This window comes from Plectrocnemia conspersa, unplaced genomic scaffold (genome assembly GCF_051122295.1).
Source record: "Plectrocnemia conspersa isolate PC_06_02 unplaced genomic scaffold, ASM5112229v1 ptg000010l, whole genome shotgun sequence".
NCBI lineage: Eukaryota > Metazoa > Arthropoda > Insecta > Trichoptera > Polycentropodidae > Plectrocnemia > Plectrocnemia conspersa.
In genome coordinates this window covers 22,682,357-22,695,922 of record NW_028277174.1, presented here as the reverse complement: position 1 = coordinate 22,695,922, position 13,566 = coordinate 22,682,357, and the positions used below count along the sequence as shown (strand labels likewise).

The window sequence follows — 13,566 nt, the reverse complement described above, 5'->3', positions numbered from 1 at the left end:
AAACCATATACTTCTCGTTAATTTTATTGATTTATTTTAATTAATTGTTGTAGCTTTCAGAGTCGTCATAACTCTCGAGTTACACATCAATGAACAATTTCGCTTTCGATTTGCTCCGCCTTTAAACCTCTCTCTACAATCGCTCGTAAAGCAAACACTCGTTAAATATTGTTACATAGAGTTAATTGAATAACTCTGTCCACGGCATTAATCCAATTTAAATGACAAGCGATTTATGTGGCACGCAGCTCGAGATGATAGATCCTAACTTTTCGTCATGTGTGTTTCGGACAATTAAAACTCGAACGGGCGTATTTAGCCGAGATGCTAATTTGACGCTTCTTATTGAACAGTTTCGCAATCTTCGTTCTTGGCGTGGCGAAACTGCTTTCGTTGGACATAGTTCAGGTTCGCCTCGCTTCACTGAATGTTACATTAGCAGTTGGCATGGGATGAAGTTGGGACATTGTATCGCTTTGGTTCAACAGAGTTGGATTACACTGTTGGAAGGGTTGTTGAGTTATTTTAATTAGATCGTCAACTCATTTGGCAACATACGATGACAGCTCAGTGGGCAAGATTACATAAATTTGATGCGATTAAAATAATATTTACCTTATCTGATTTGGTCGGTGCGATTTGATTCGCCGCTGGAGCCCGTCCAAGTAATTTAACGTTGATGACGCAAAAGTGGAAATTTCTCGGCAGTTCTGTTAATAGCTGCATCAATTTCCTGTCATATAAAGTTAAAATTTAATTATAAATAATGCTGTTTTTGCGTATTTTTTAGTGGACGTTGACAGTGAGCAGTTAGGCGTGTTTAAAAAGAGTTACGCTGATTCAATCTGCTTTTAAAGCGTTGCATGTATAAATATCTACGAGTATCTAGAGTCAAAAAATAAACGTGTGTCCACTAACGATCATCTTGATGACTATTGCGAATTAAACGCCAAATTAATGTTAATGGTTCGTTAGGTGCAATCTAGATATTCCAGATATGTATATAAGTACATGAGTATTTAAATAAACGCACATATTTATGGTTATAGAGACGAAATAATTAAATCGGTGTCAAATGGTAATTTTTTTATGCTTTCCTTATTATTCAGTATATGTATGAATTTGTAGGTTACTTCAAATGCACCCGTATCATAAAAATGTGTTAAACACAAACAAATTAAAAGCTAGCGTTACACATATGCATACGTTTAACAATTTTTATAAATAAGCAGGTCTCGATGAAGTTCACCAAAATTTTATGATGTCGTTGATGTTTTGAGGAGGGTCTGAAGTCTTTGATGAAACTCGGCGACTTCGGAGTTTTGAGGAGGGTTTGAGGTATTCTAATTTTTCTTAATAAGTCTTAAATAAAACTAGATTTACTAGTTAATAGATTGGAATGGTTAAATATTCAAGAAATATTGAAGATGAATGTTTGAGTATTTATTTATAAGCTAGAAAATAAGATGTTACCAGAGTATGTAATAAGAAATAAAGATGTACATTTACATTTAGGATAGTTAGGTAAAAGAAAACGAGTACGGCCAGGGGAACAGTGGCGTAGCTATGGGGGGGGGGGCGGAGGGGGCGGGCCGCCCCGGGCGGCACTTGCATGGGGGCGGCATATTCGCGATGGGATCGTCTAGTGTGATTTTTAACCCTGAATGCACTACAACATATTAAATAAAAAATAAAAAATTAAATAAAAAAATTAAAACAAATAAAATTTATGACCCTGCAAAAAATGTATAGGGGTGGGGGGGCCAGCAATTTTAAGGATCGCCCTGGGCGGCACATACTCTAGCTACGGTACTACAGGGGAATAATGTACGGAGGTGTGAATTTGTATAATATTATTCCTAGGACAATCCGCAAAAATAAAATTGTAACGGGCTTCCTAAATGGAATAAAAAAAAAACACCTTCTGCATTAAGAAATATATTATAATATTATTATTATTTTCTGTTTATGTTATATATTACATGTAAGTATGTTCAGTGTAAAAATTAGCTCTATTAAGTTGAATAAATTAATAAAATTAAACTTTTGATAACTTCAGCTTTTAGATTTATTATTAAGCTTTATTGAAATCGCTAAGAGCTAAATGCGACTCGATTGAAGATCGATATTATCAGTGTCTAACGGACCTTATGGTATGGAGTGTTTATGATAATGCCTGCTTGGACTTAAAATTTCTATCTGAACATCGATAGCGTACAGATTTTTGGTTACTAATAATATTTTCATCATTATTATTATCAAATTTACATACATTTCGTATTATATAAATTGTGGTAATGATTTAAACAACGTTATAAATTTAAAAGAAAAAATAAGTTAATGATTAAATATGATTGGAAAGACGGAAAAGCTATCCTTAATCACCGACGAACGCAAGAAAAATTATACATTTAACCAGGGGTATCCAACCAGCGGTCCACAACATTCTTTAAAAATAAATAATATTAAGATACTACCAAAAGTTTTCATTTTTTTAAAGCATTGCTTTTACATTGAATCAAAAAGGCCAATAAAAAATATCGTTTCATGAAAATAGACCAAAGACTATTTTTTGTTAGAGAAAAAAAAATATTTTTTGCATTGCAATAAAACTCAATTTTTAAAAGCATTATATTTATTAAACTGCAAGAAATGTACTGTATATAAAAAAATAAAGATTTGAAATAATCTTTGGTCTTAGAAACAACTATTTCAAGCAATGATTTCATAAAAAATAAATTCATTAGCAAAGGCAAGTTATGTGAAACAAATTAATTTCTAAGTAAAGCAAATTCGTTTACTGTATATGAATTTATTTAATAATCGGTTCAAAAAGTATTTTTCCATAGCTTTGGATGAAAGCACTGATGTTACAAATATGGTTCAACTTCTTTATTTACAAATTAATTTAATACTACCGAAGAACTGACTTTTCTAGTTCACTTAAGAGCAAGTTTTTTTACAGATTTTTATGAAGCAGAAAAAGCAAATTTAGCAAGACTTCGCTTATCCATGATATGTTTGATATAGTAACTGATGGTTATATAAAAAAATATTAACGAAACTACAGCGTTAGACTACGATGCAAAAAAATCGATAATTTTCATTTCATTTATTCAATAAACAATTTCCTTAAAAATTAATAAATATTATAAACGTCATCGTTAACAAAATACACTTATTAAAAATCAAAAGGATTAAATCACAGTTAATTTCAAGTTTCTGAATTCGAGACACTGTGTACTTCAGTAGAGAGATTTAGTCCTGAACTCAAAAAAAATGTATAAATAACATTTCTGAAACAAATGAAACAAATGTTTCAAACAGCGTTGGCATTTGAAATTAAACCGAAATTATAACTATAATATCTAAGAATAGGAACAATAACATAATATACTTTGAAACACTGAACAAACCCACGTAAACAGCAAAAAATATACCGTCGTCGCAGTGGGAACGTTCGGATAACTTCTTGAATAAAAAATAAATAAATTAGAAAATAATGTGTTAGAAAATTATTTTAATAGGAAGTTAATAAGAAATAATAAGTTATATATAGATTTAATAGCAATAGAGACAATTTAAGGAAAGTTAGGTATATACAGGGTGTTATTTTTAGAGGTATAGAATTTTAAAATAAAATAAAACACATAAAAATCGTGGTAATGGTCATGGGGTTTGCTTTATTGGAAAGATAATTTCATGCCATTAGTGTTTAAATGTGATTTCAGGCATATGGGCGCCGCGGCTCTAATAAAGAGCAATTTTCGATCACTTTTTCAAGCAGCTGTAGCCATATATCGGCAATAACGCGGCGAATGTTGGCTTGCAAGTCGTACATCGTCTCTGGTTTATCGGCGTAGACTATCGACTTCACATATCCCCACAGAAAATAATCCAAAGGTGTTAAATCACACGATTCACAGACCAATTTTATGCGAAATTATGCGCTCATCGAATGTTTCCTTCAATAAATTGATTGTAGCGCGCTGTGTTGCATGTTGCGCCGTCTTGTTGAATCCAAAGCTTTTTCACATTAATGCCATTTAATTAGGGAACGAAAAAGTCAGTAATCATGGATCTATAGCGCTCTCCATTGAACGTAACAAATGATTCCACCAGCCCATAAAGCATACCAAATAGTGATAGTCAATAATGCTTTAATTCTTGCACGAGCTGGATCTTGTAAGCTCGTAACCAAGATCTTTCCGCGAAATCTTCCATAAAGTGGATGGACACAGCTCCAATTGCTGTGAATGATGGCGAATCGATTCATTCATGTCCTCCTCAATACTACGCTCCACAGCAGCAACAACTTCTTCGGTGCGCACTGTACGACGTCTCTGCGGATGCGTATTATCAATTAGAGTATGCGTGGTGCAGAAACGATCCATGGTTATTCGAATTACTTGCTCGGATGGACGTTTATTTCGAATTTTGTTGTGAATTTGTATAATAATATTTCTAGGATAATAAAAATGTGGCGGGTTTCCTCAATGGAATAAAGGAACACCTTCATGCAGTAAGAAATAAATTATAATATTTTATTTTTTATGTTCTGTTTATATTATGTTTTATTAAATTTGTTTAGAGTATAAACAATTAGCTATATTAGCTAAATAAATTAATAAAATAATAATAATAACTAAGAATATGTTTTACGTCTGAAGCAAAGATCCAAGAATCCAATGGCGTAGCTATGGGGGGCGGGCCGCCCCGGGCGGCACTTGCTTGGGGGCGGCATATTCGCGATGGGATCGTTTAGTGTGGTTCTTAACCCTGAATGTACTAAAACATATATAAATCCACGAATAACAAGAGCTTAATAAAAACCAATTGATTATTTAAAAAATGCTGATTTTATGACCCTGCAAAAAATGTATGGGGGGGTGGCAATTTTAAGGATCGCCCTGGGCGGCACATACCTTAGCTACGCCACTGCAAGAATCTTAAAAGAAAACATCGAAATTTTTAGCTGCTTCCACTAATTAATCATATTTTTAATATTCACAGGTATGAATTATATATTTACTTATGAGTGTGTGACAAAAACTGGTTGTAATCTTCATAATTACTTTTGATAGGGAAGTATTTACCAATGGTTCGCATAGCTTACACATTTTCAAATCATCCGCCGTCGGCAGTACATTAAACACATAAATATATATTTTTAAACTGTATTTCTAATCAACATGCCGTTTCTGTATTTTGTCGCTATATTTACATTGTGGTGGAAAACAAACAAAGCATAGACAAATTACGTAGACAAGAGAGGCCGGCGGGCATTCGTCACGCGCGACACGCCGCCGCGCGCGTCTCTTCAGACCGACCGTAACGTATTTCTACTCTCTTTTTGTTCTCATCCCTCGTAAATAGTGATCGTGGTTTAATCCTATATAGTCCACATTGATTGAATTTCTTGTTTGATTCGAATTTAAAACCGATGCGAACTGTAAGGATAATCTGAGATTTTAAGGGATTGAAAAAGTTCAAAGTAAAGTTTTCTTTAGACATAAATTTTCAGAATAAAGAAAGTAAAATTTGTGTAATAATATGTATTTAAGTACAAGTGCCCTACACAGGTATTTAAATAAATAAATAATTGTGAATTGAGAAGTCCTTAAATAACCGTTTAATTTTTCTAAAAGTGACTTCCGCACGTGTGCTAATTTACTGGTATAAATTTTAATTGCTCGTCTCATGGGCGTTGAGTTAGTTAATTAAAACGAAATAAGTCTTGGTTGATAAAATTGAATGGTTCTTCATTGTCGACGCTGCAAGACGCCGTGAAATTAACTTTTACGCTCGACGCAACAGGTAGTGTGCAGAATTGGCTCCGGATCAAATTCGAAATTCTCTACTTCATTATATCGGGCAATAACAGAAGTTCGTAAGCTTTTTTCGCGTGCTAATTTTCATTTTTCAATAGGCGAATTAATAGCTAAAAGGTATCCCGGCAAGCTGTCGAGTGGGGCTTTACAAAGCGTTTTAATGTGATGATAAAAATAAAATTCCCAATTAAAAATGATTTGTATCTTTCATTTTGTTTCAAGTAGCTTTTTAATTATTACGTAAGAGAGCTATAGTCTATTCCTTTATTGTAAAATCATAGTATAATATAAAAAAGAAGCTCACGTATATATTGCTAAAAAATAATCTTGGGTCTCGAATTTATGTATCATGTGGCTTTATAATGTCCTTTCTAAATCTGTGAGGTTTGTCAAATAGTAAAATTAGTATAGTTTTAATTCTACTCTTCGTCACCTCGTATAGGATGGGAGTAAATAAGGCGAAAGCAATCAATCCTGAAAAAGCCCTCTGTTCTGCAGCTAAATGATTTTCACCACTCTGGTGGTCCGACTTGCTCATTTTGTACATAATGCGTTTCACATGTGCATCTCAATGGCTTTCATCGTTCAGACAAGACCGAAGCACGACCATAAACTTGGCTATGAAATATTTTAATAAATCGACCGAGAACCGCATAATCTATTTACAAATCGTCCGTTGGACTTCGCTCGGTGGTATGTTAACAACCACAAAAATATGATTATTTTTCAATTGATATATGTATTTTTATTGTAAATATTCTAAGAAGATTTCACAAATATCATAGCGAAATTTCACTAATAGTTTGTCAAGGGTGTGTACTTTTGTTATTCTAGACAAAGTTAGAAGTTATTTATTTTTTGTGCAACAATTAATATCGTTACTTACAGTTTGTATATGTTAGTTATGCGTGGGTGTCCAAGTGTCTCCGGAGCGGGTATAACTCTAAATTATGTATGTCAAACTGGACCAGGGGATGCAAAGAGAGAAGCGGCGGCTCCTGCGATCTTCGATGGTCTGAAGTTGGGTCGGCCTCCTCTTGGCGTAACTAGAAATTTTGGGCCCTCATGCAAATTTTTTTTGTATGAGGGCCCAAAAAATATTTTTTGTTAAAAATTGAATTTGTACAAATGTTTTAATATTATTTTCAACGATTACAATACGAGAGGGATCAACCCCACCGTACAAGCACCCCAACAGAGAGGGATCAACCTCCGCAATAGTGTCGCTGCCACAACAACCAGAACTGTAAGGATCTTCTATGGACAACATCCTTGCGCTAGCTTCTCCACCACTGTTCGGAGAAAACTTCTCGTCCATTATAGTCTGTCGCAATATCTAATATAATCTATTAAAATTCTCACTAGTTTCCACCTGCGTCTTACTGGCTGCGAAGTCACACACCCCAAAGGGTTAGAATCCCGAAAGTAACATTTCTAATTTCTCTAAATTTGTTTAAAATATATATCGAACGTATATAAAAATTAATTAAATATTTGATATATTTAAATAATTAGACAATTTTAATTAATTAATTAATTTATTTATTTAAAATCAGGTTTTCATTTATTTTAAATGAAATTAAATAGTGTAAAAGAAAATCGGCATTTTTGTAAGAAGAGGGGACTCGATAAACATGTTGGACTGTGGACCCGATTCAGGATGTGGGAGCCATCATCTATTCATTGTCGATATATGATCCAATTTCAGTTTCTGAACTTTAAAAAACACACACACACATACAAATTTATGGATATCTTCGGATTTTTTATTATTAATCGATCATTTGATGTATTTCATAATTTATCAAAAATAATATCAATTAAATGGCCGCCTGGATTATCTTGTATTTTTAAGTATATTATGTAGGTAGGTACCTAACACTAGATTCTTCTTCTTCTTCTTGTGGAGTTCAGCAAATTCATATTGACGTTGTCATACAAATGCTTTATTTTTTCTTGCTAGCGTATGGAAATCGATTGTGTGCGGCCATCAAGGGGCAGCAGGCTTAAAACGAGATGTGTGGCATTTTGTATCTCCCCACAGCTATATTCATTCGATTCAGTGGAGTATTCCTTTTTAACTCTATCTTACTTAGTTCTGGCCATTCCGACCCTCAATATGTGGGGTAGCTAGTCTGTTTTTTCTGAGGAACAATTCTAAGAGTAAAATAATTTGCAGTAAAAATCCGAACAAATGAATTTTATTTAATATGAATTATATTTTTATTTAGTAAAGTGTTATTGTTTATTTTTAACTTTGATAAAATGAAATTGGAAAATGTTCGAACGGACATGACGCGTGTTCGTGAACGCCATTTCGCGTCGCGGTCTGCGCGCATGCGCATTGCGACTGACGTTAGATGCTTCATGTTGGTTAACCTGATTGGGGTAAGCAGCGAGGGACACCGGCGCTGATGGCAGCAGTAACGGCCGGGGGCGCAGGCCCCACCGGTGGCGCTGGCGAACTGAGGACGCAGCTCGAAAAGGCTCGTCAGGGTCTGCAGCGCCTCGAGAAGGACATACGTCGAGCGGCGGTTATAAACGACAGACACCACACCGACAGGTGACACCTCTTAGATCTGTTTTCACCAAAACTCTGCCCTTTTGTCTTATTCTACGACTGTAACGCGTATATATACATCCGCCCGATGCTATTAGACACTATCCGATTATCAATTATTCGATAATATTACGCCTAAACGATAAACAAATATTGTTTCGTTCTATTTTAGTAACGTTGTGTTTTGACCATTTTAGAAACAACGATCGCAGCTTTCAATCTAACGCAAACAATGCGCGAGGAGGTCCGAGATTAGGCAAAGGCAATTTTAGCCAAGATAATTTCAACCAAAGGAATTTCTCAGATGAGAGACAGCCTAAGAAGAGGCCGCAAGAGACCAAAACAGTATTCAGCAGGTTCGTATTTTGTATTTTTTTTATTAGAGGTTGTCTCAAATTTCGGACCATCGGTACCGTTAATTTCAATGTAAACAACAACCTAGGACGTCATTTGGGGAGAGGGGGCACCTGCTCAATCATTGAGTAATCCTTCCTGAAGCCAAATTGGTGATTGGGGATGAGGTTTTCTTGCTTCAGTATTGGTTTTAATCTTTGAAGAAATAGTTTTTCAAATACTTTTGATAAGATCGGGAGCAGACTAATTGGTCTGTAGGACTGGTTTGATGGTATCTTTTCTTGGTTTTGGAATCATTATAATTTCTGCAACCTTCCATTGATCAGGGCAGTATGCTATTCTTAATATGGCATTTAATATAAATGTAATGAATTTCATTTAACGCCTTTTTCTGGCAATTCCTTTAATTTACCTGTAATTAGATCGTATCCTGGTGCTTTTTTTGAGTTTAGATCTTTCATTATCGCTGTTTTTATTTCTTAAACTCGAAATAATCTTATTTGTGGGCTAAGTTGAAAAGATGTTTCGAGATATTCATGTACTTCTTTTTCGGTTTCAGTCTGGGAAACCAGAATGTTTGGTTTAAAAATAGTTTCCAAATGATTAGCAAAAGTTGATTTTTCTTCATTTCTTGCTCAATTGCCTTCATTATTTAAGATTGGTGGCTAATGTATTTGAGGTTACTTTGTTTTTTTTGTCGCTCTCCAGAGTGAGTAGTCTGTTGATTCCGTCACAGATAAATTTTCCAACTATTTTTCTATGGAAGAATTTGTTAATTATTTAAGAGTTATTTTGCTTTCTTTAATGACTCGATTTAGTTTTTGTTTGTCCCCTGGAGCTCTTGAGATCTGCCATTGTTTATGAAGTTTTCTTTTATAGATCATCATTTGTTTTACTATAACTGTGGAAGATCGATCTTGGGATATATGTTTTCTTGTGATGTTGATTGCATAGGAGTTTTTTTTATTTTCAATTTTTGACATTTATTGTTGCCGCAATTTTGGGTGGTTCAATTACCCCACGGGCACTAACTTCATACTTGTTTGTCACATATTCACATAATACCTTTTTTATGATTTAATACTATTATATTATAATTTGTGATTAAAATGTTTTAGCGATTAGGTTAATTTGTCATTTAAAGAAATACTATGAATCTTAATGAAATCGAAATATTAAAAAAACGAGCACTGACTGGTCAACTTTCCCCCCCCCCCTTCTAGAAATAGCTAAAATAACGTCCCTGATTCTAAACCAAAAATTCTTGAGTTATTCCTTAAAGAAATCGTAAAAAAACAGTACCAATTCAATTCCAAAAATATTTTTTAGAATGTCATTTCAGTTAAATCATATCAGAATACATTTTCACCGGTAGATATATATTTTTACCAGTGAAAATATAATTTATCTGGCAGGTGCTAATAAAATAATATAATTTAAACTTTTTCCTACATAATAACATGTACCTTTACATACCTATCATTATTTATTAACATGCGACTTATAAATTGTACAGTGAATGTGTATTTTTCAATGAAGTTATATTTTCACTAGTGAAGTTTAAATACATTACACCAGTAGGTATATATTTCTACTAGCAAAAATATAATTTAACTGATATAACCTAATGAAAGTTCTAAAGTTAATTAGTTTTATAACTTTCATTAAGTCAAGTCCAAAATATAAACTTAAGTCAACTCATCTCTTAGGAGAAAATAGTGTAAGCGGAAGAAGTACAGATAGACGCCGCATATTACTCCATAGTTTGTCTGCATTAGGATATTACACTGTTTTAAAAATATGATAGCTATCCTTATCGATATTACTATGGATTTCTGATATGAGATTATTAAAGTATATTCAAACCAAATTTTGGTCAATAAGAGGGTGCAAAAACAATTATCATTTTTCAGAAGTAAAAAATTCACGTCAAAACAAGAAAATCGTGTGGGAACGCTCGGTAAATCGCAGTGGGAATGATCGGTAATGAGCATTCCTACTGCAATGACACGATTTTATTTCTTTTGATGCGGATTTTTGACTTCTGAGAAGGGATAATTGTTTTTTGCGCTCTCCTAGTGGTCAAAATTTGGTTTAGATTTGCTTCATTCGACTCAACAGCAAGATTTTATTGCTATGAATTCTAAATAGGGATGTTATTTAATGAAATTGAAATATTAAAAAAACGACAACTGACTTTCCAACTTTGCCCCCTCTTGGAAAAAGCTGAAATGATGTCCCTGCGACAATCCTTGCCCGATTAAAATATCTGACCGAGTTCTACATCTCCTTAAAACTGAATCTTCTTTTTGTACAACGATTGAAACTATAAATTTGTTTAAAGTTTGGAAAGTAGATAGAAAAAGATGTGATTTTAATTCGTTTGAGTATATATTGACTCAATTTAAAAAAAAGTTCTGAGTCATTTTAACCCATTGTGTAAAAGCCCTTTGTGAAAGTGAAAAATGCTACTTTGTATTTTAAAAAGGCATTAATCTATAACATCAGCAGTGGCTTTACGTTCTAGCAACTGGTATATAACTTTTCTTAGGATATAACTAACTTATGTTTTTGTTTTAAAGGCTATCTGCACGCCCTACCGGCGACAGCGATGTTGAAGATGAAGTAGCTGTAGTTAAAAAACCTCGACTGTCCTCGCAGGTGATAAGAGATCTTCCCACCAAGCAAGAAGTGCTGAAAGCGCAAGAGGGAGACGAACAGTCCAAAGCCAGAAACAGACGTATGTTTGGCTCCCTATTGGGTACGTTGCAGAAGTTCAAACAGGAGTCTATAGTCTTGCAAAATAAAGAAGATAAAAAGGCACAAGTCGAGCGTAAAATAGAAGAGCAGGCCAAGTTGGAGAAGGAGAATCAGAAGAAAGAAAGGCAAAACTTGTTTGCTGAGAGGGAGATTAAAAAGGCTACGATCAAAGCTTTGGAGGCGAAGATGGTTAGGATGAGGGAATTTGAAAAATGGGAGGCTGCACATACGATGATGCTCGGTTTTATACAAACGAAGGGTAAACCGAGTATATATTGGAAGCCTAAGAGAATGTCTGAGAATGCCCAAGAGAAATTAAACAGTAGTAGAAAGAATCTTGAAAGTAAGTTCCATATTTTTACAATTTATAGAATAAATACATGTATACTAAATTTAGAGTCCTTTTTTCTATAATTGTGAGTGGCGACTATATATTATTGCAATAATAGCATATAATTTAAAAAATCAGCTGATTCACTATGACGATGCATATTTTTTCAATTAAGTGTAGTATTTAAAAATATCTAGACTACATATTATTTTATATAATAAATCTAAATTTTATTTTTGTAGGAATCATGGAGAAAAAGCGTCAAGATGTGACGTTTGAGTTAAACAATATCGAACAAAGGTGTCTTAGAAACATTAGATTACCGCCTGGCTCTCAGCAGCGACCAGTTTCTTTGTCTGAATCCGGAGATCTCAATAATTCTTATATCGACAATGATAACGTAAATAATGATGACTCAAACCCAGACGACAGCTATGAAGAACCCGTTCAAAGAAGTAGTGTAGTTGTTAAGAAAGAAAAGGACGACTCTGATCGAAAGCCTAAGATTAAGAGTGAAGCTCAATCTGTACAAATCAACAAAGAAGATAAAAATATAGAAAATGGTAAAACACAAACTAACGAGAAATGGAACCGAGATGAAAGTCAATCTTCATCTGAAAACGAAGATAATCATTCGGATGGTAATATTTCTCAAAAATATTGTATGATTTATTATAGTAATTATTATATTAATGTTCAGGTCACAAATCAACGAATGATGCACCGCCACATGTCGATAATGAAAACGGCGAAGACGATCCCGGTGGTGTGGAGGCTGCTAATCAAGATGCCGAAACTACCGAGGGAGACGACTCTAATGTAAAAGTGGAATAATTACTGTGTTTTATAGGACGGTGTTTTAAAATGTGTGTTTTTGAATAAGAAATAAAATGCTACTTATTTTTTCCACTGAAGTAGTGTAACTTTTGTACAATTCGCTTAGTCCTAAATGTTTAAAGAACATGTATGTATAATTTAGTACGTGTACAATATTATATAAAGTATTGATAATATTATGTGTTTAAGAGTTTGTCGAACACTTCTATTTCATAAGTAATGTATTTATCTATACCGAACCGAGTTTGATTTGGTACACTATGTATTTCACGTTGCAGTTTATTGATTTAAAAAATAGTTTTACATAATAATATTTCATCTGCAAGTATGATAGGTCTGTGCATTTATAATATTTTTTATGTGAATAAATTTCTTATTAAAAATTGTATTATTTATTTACTAAAATTAAGACAACCGTGACCTGATAGGTTAACTTAAAAGCATAAAATATATTAAAATTTAAAAAATATTTACATATATGCATACAAATGTGACTAAAAACATAAAAATATGATAAAAGGATAAACAAATCACCTCAACGTTGCATTGTCCCATACGAACTGAACCAACTCCCCGTATGTGCTTGAGAAAATGTCATTATCTCGACGCACAGTATTTGAGCAGTCAGATGGCCTTTGCCAGAGAAGAGTTGACGAGTGCTCTAGTTCTAGACATCACAGCTAAGAACAGTGGACGTGATCGAGAACTATAACCACCTTCTGGAGCCTAGATTTGGGGCTGCTCGAGCACCGAAGGGTTGTCTACTATACATTTGAGCAATTATAAACATATGCAGTTTTTATCTAAGTCTTGCCTGCACGGTGTAGTTTGCGCAAACTATATGGAACAGGTGCCTTATCCATACAAAGCAGGCAAGCACGCGCAAACCACAG

General features: G+C 33.9%; 1 protein-coding gene across 1 annotated transcript; it reads left to right on the top strand.

Annotated features, from left to right (window-relative positions):
• Window positions 1-8,189: 8,189 nt before the first annotated feature.
• Pnn (desmosome associated protein-like protein pinnin) lies at window positions 8,190-13,056 on the top strand. The gene is made up of 5 exons (XM_088194498.1): window positions 8,190-8,394; window positions 8,589-8,747; window positions 11,328-11,848; window positions 12,079-12,477; window positions 12,537-13,056. Exons 1-5 carry the CDS (start codon window positions 8,246-8,248, stop codon window positions 12,668-12,670), a joined length of 1,362 nt encoding a protein of 453 aa, XP_088050624.1. The 5' UTR covers window positions 8,190-8,245; the 3' UTR covers window positions 12,671-13,056.
• The last annotated feature ends 510 nt before the right edge of the window (window positions 13,057-13,566 follow it).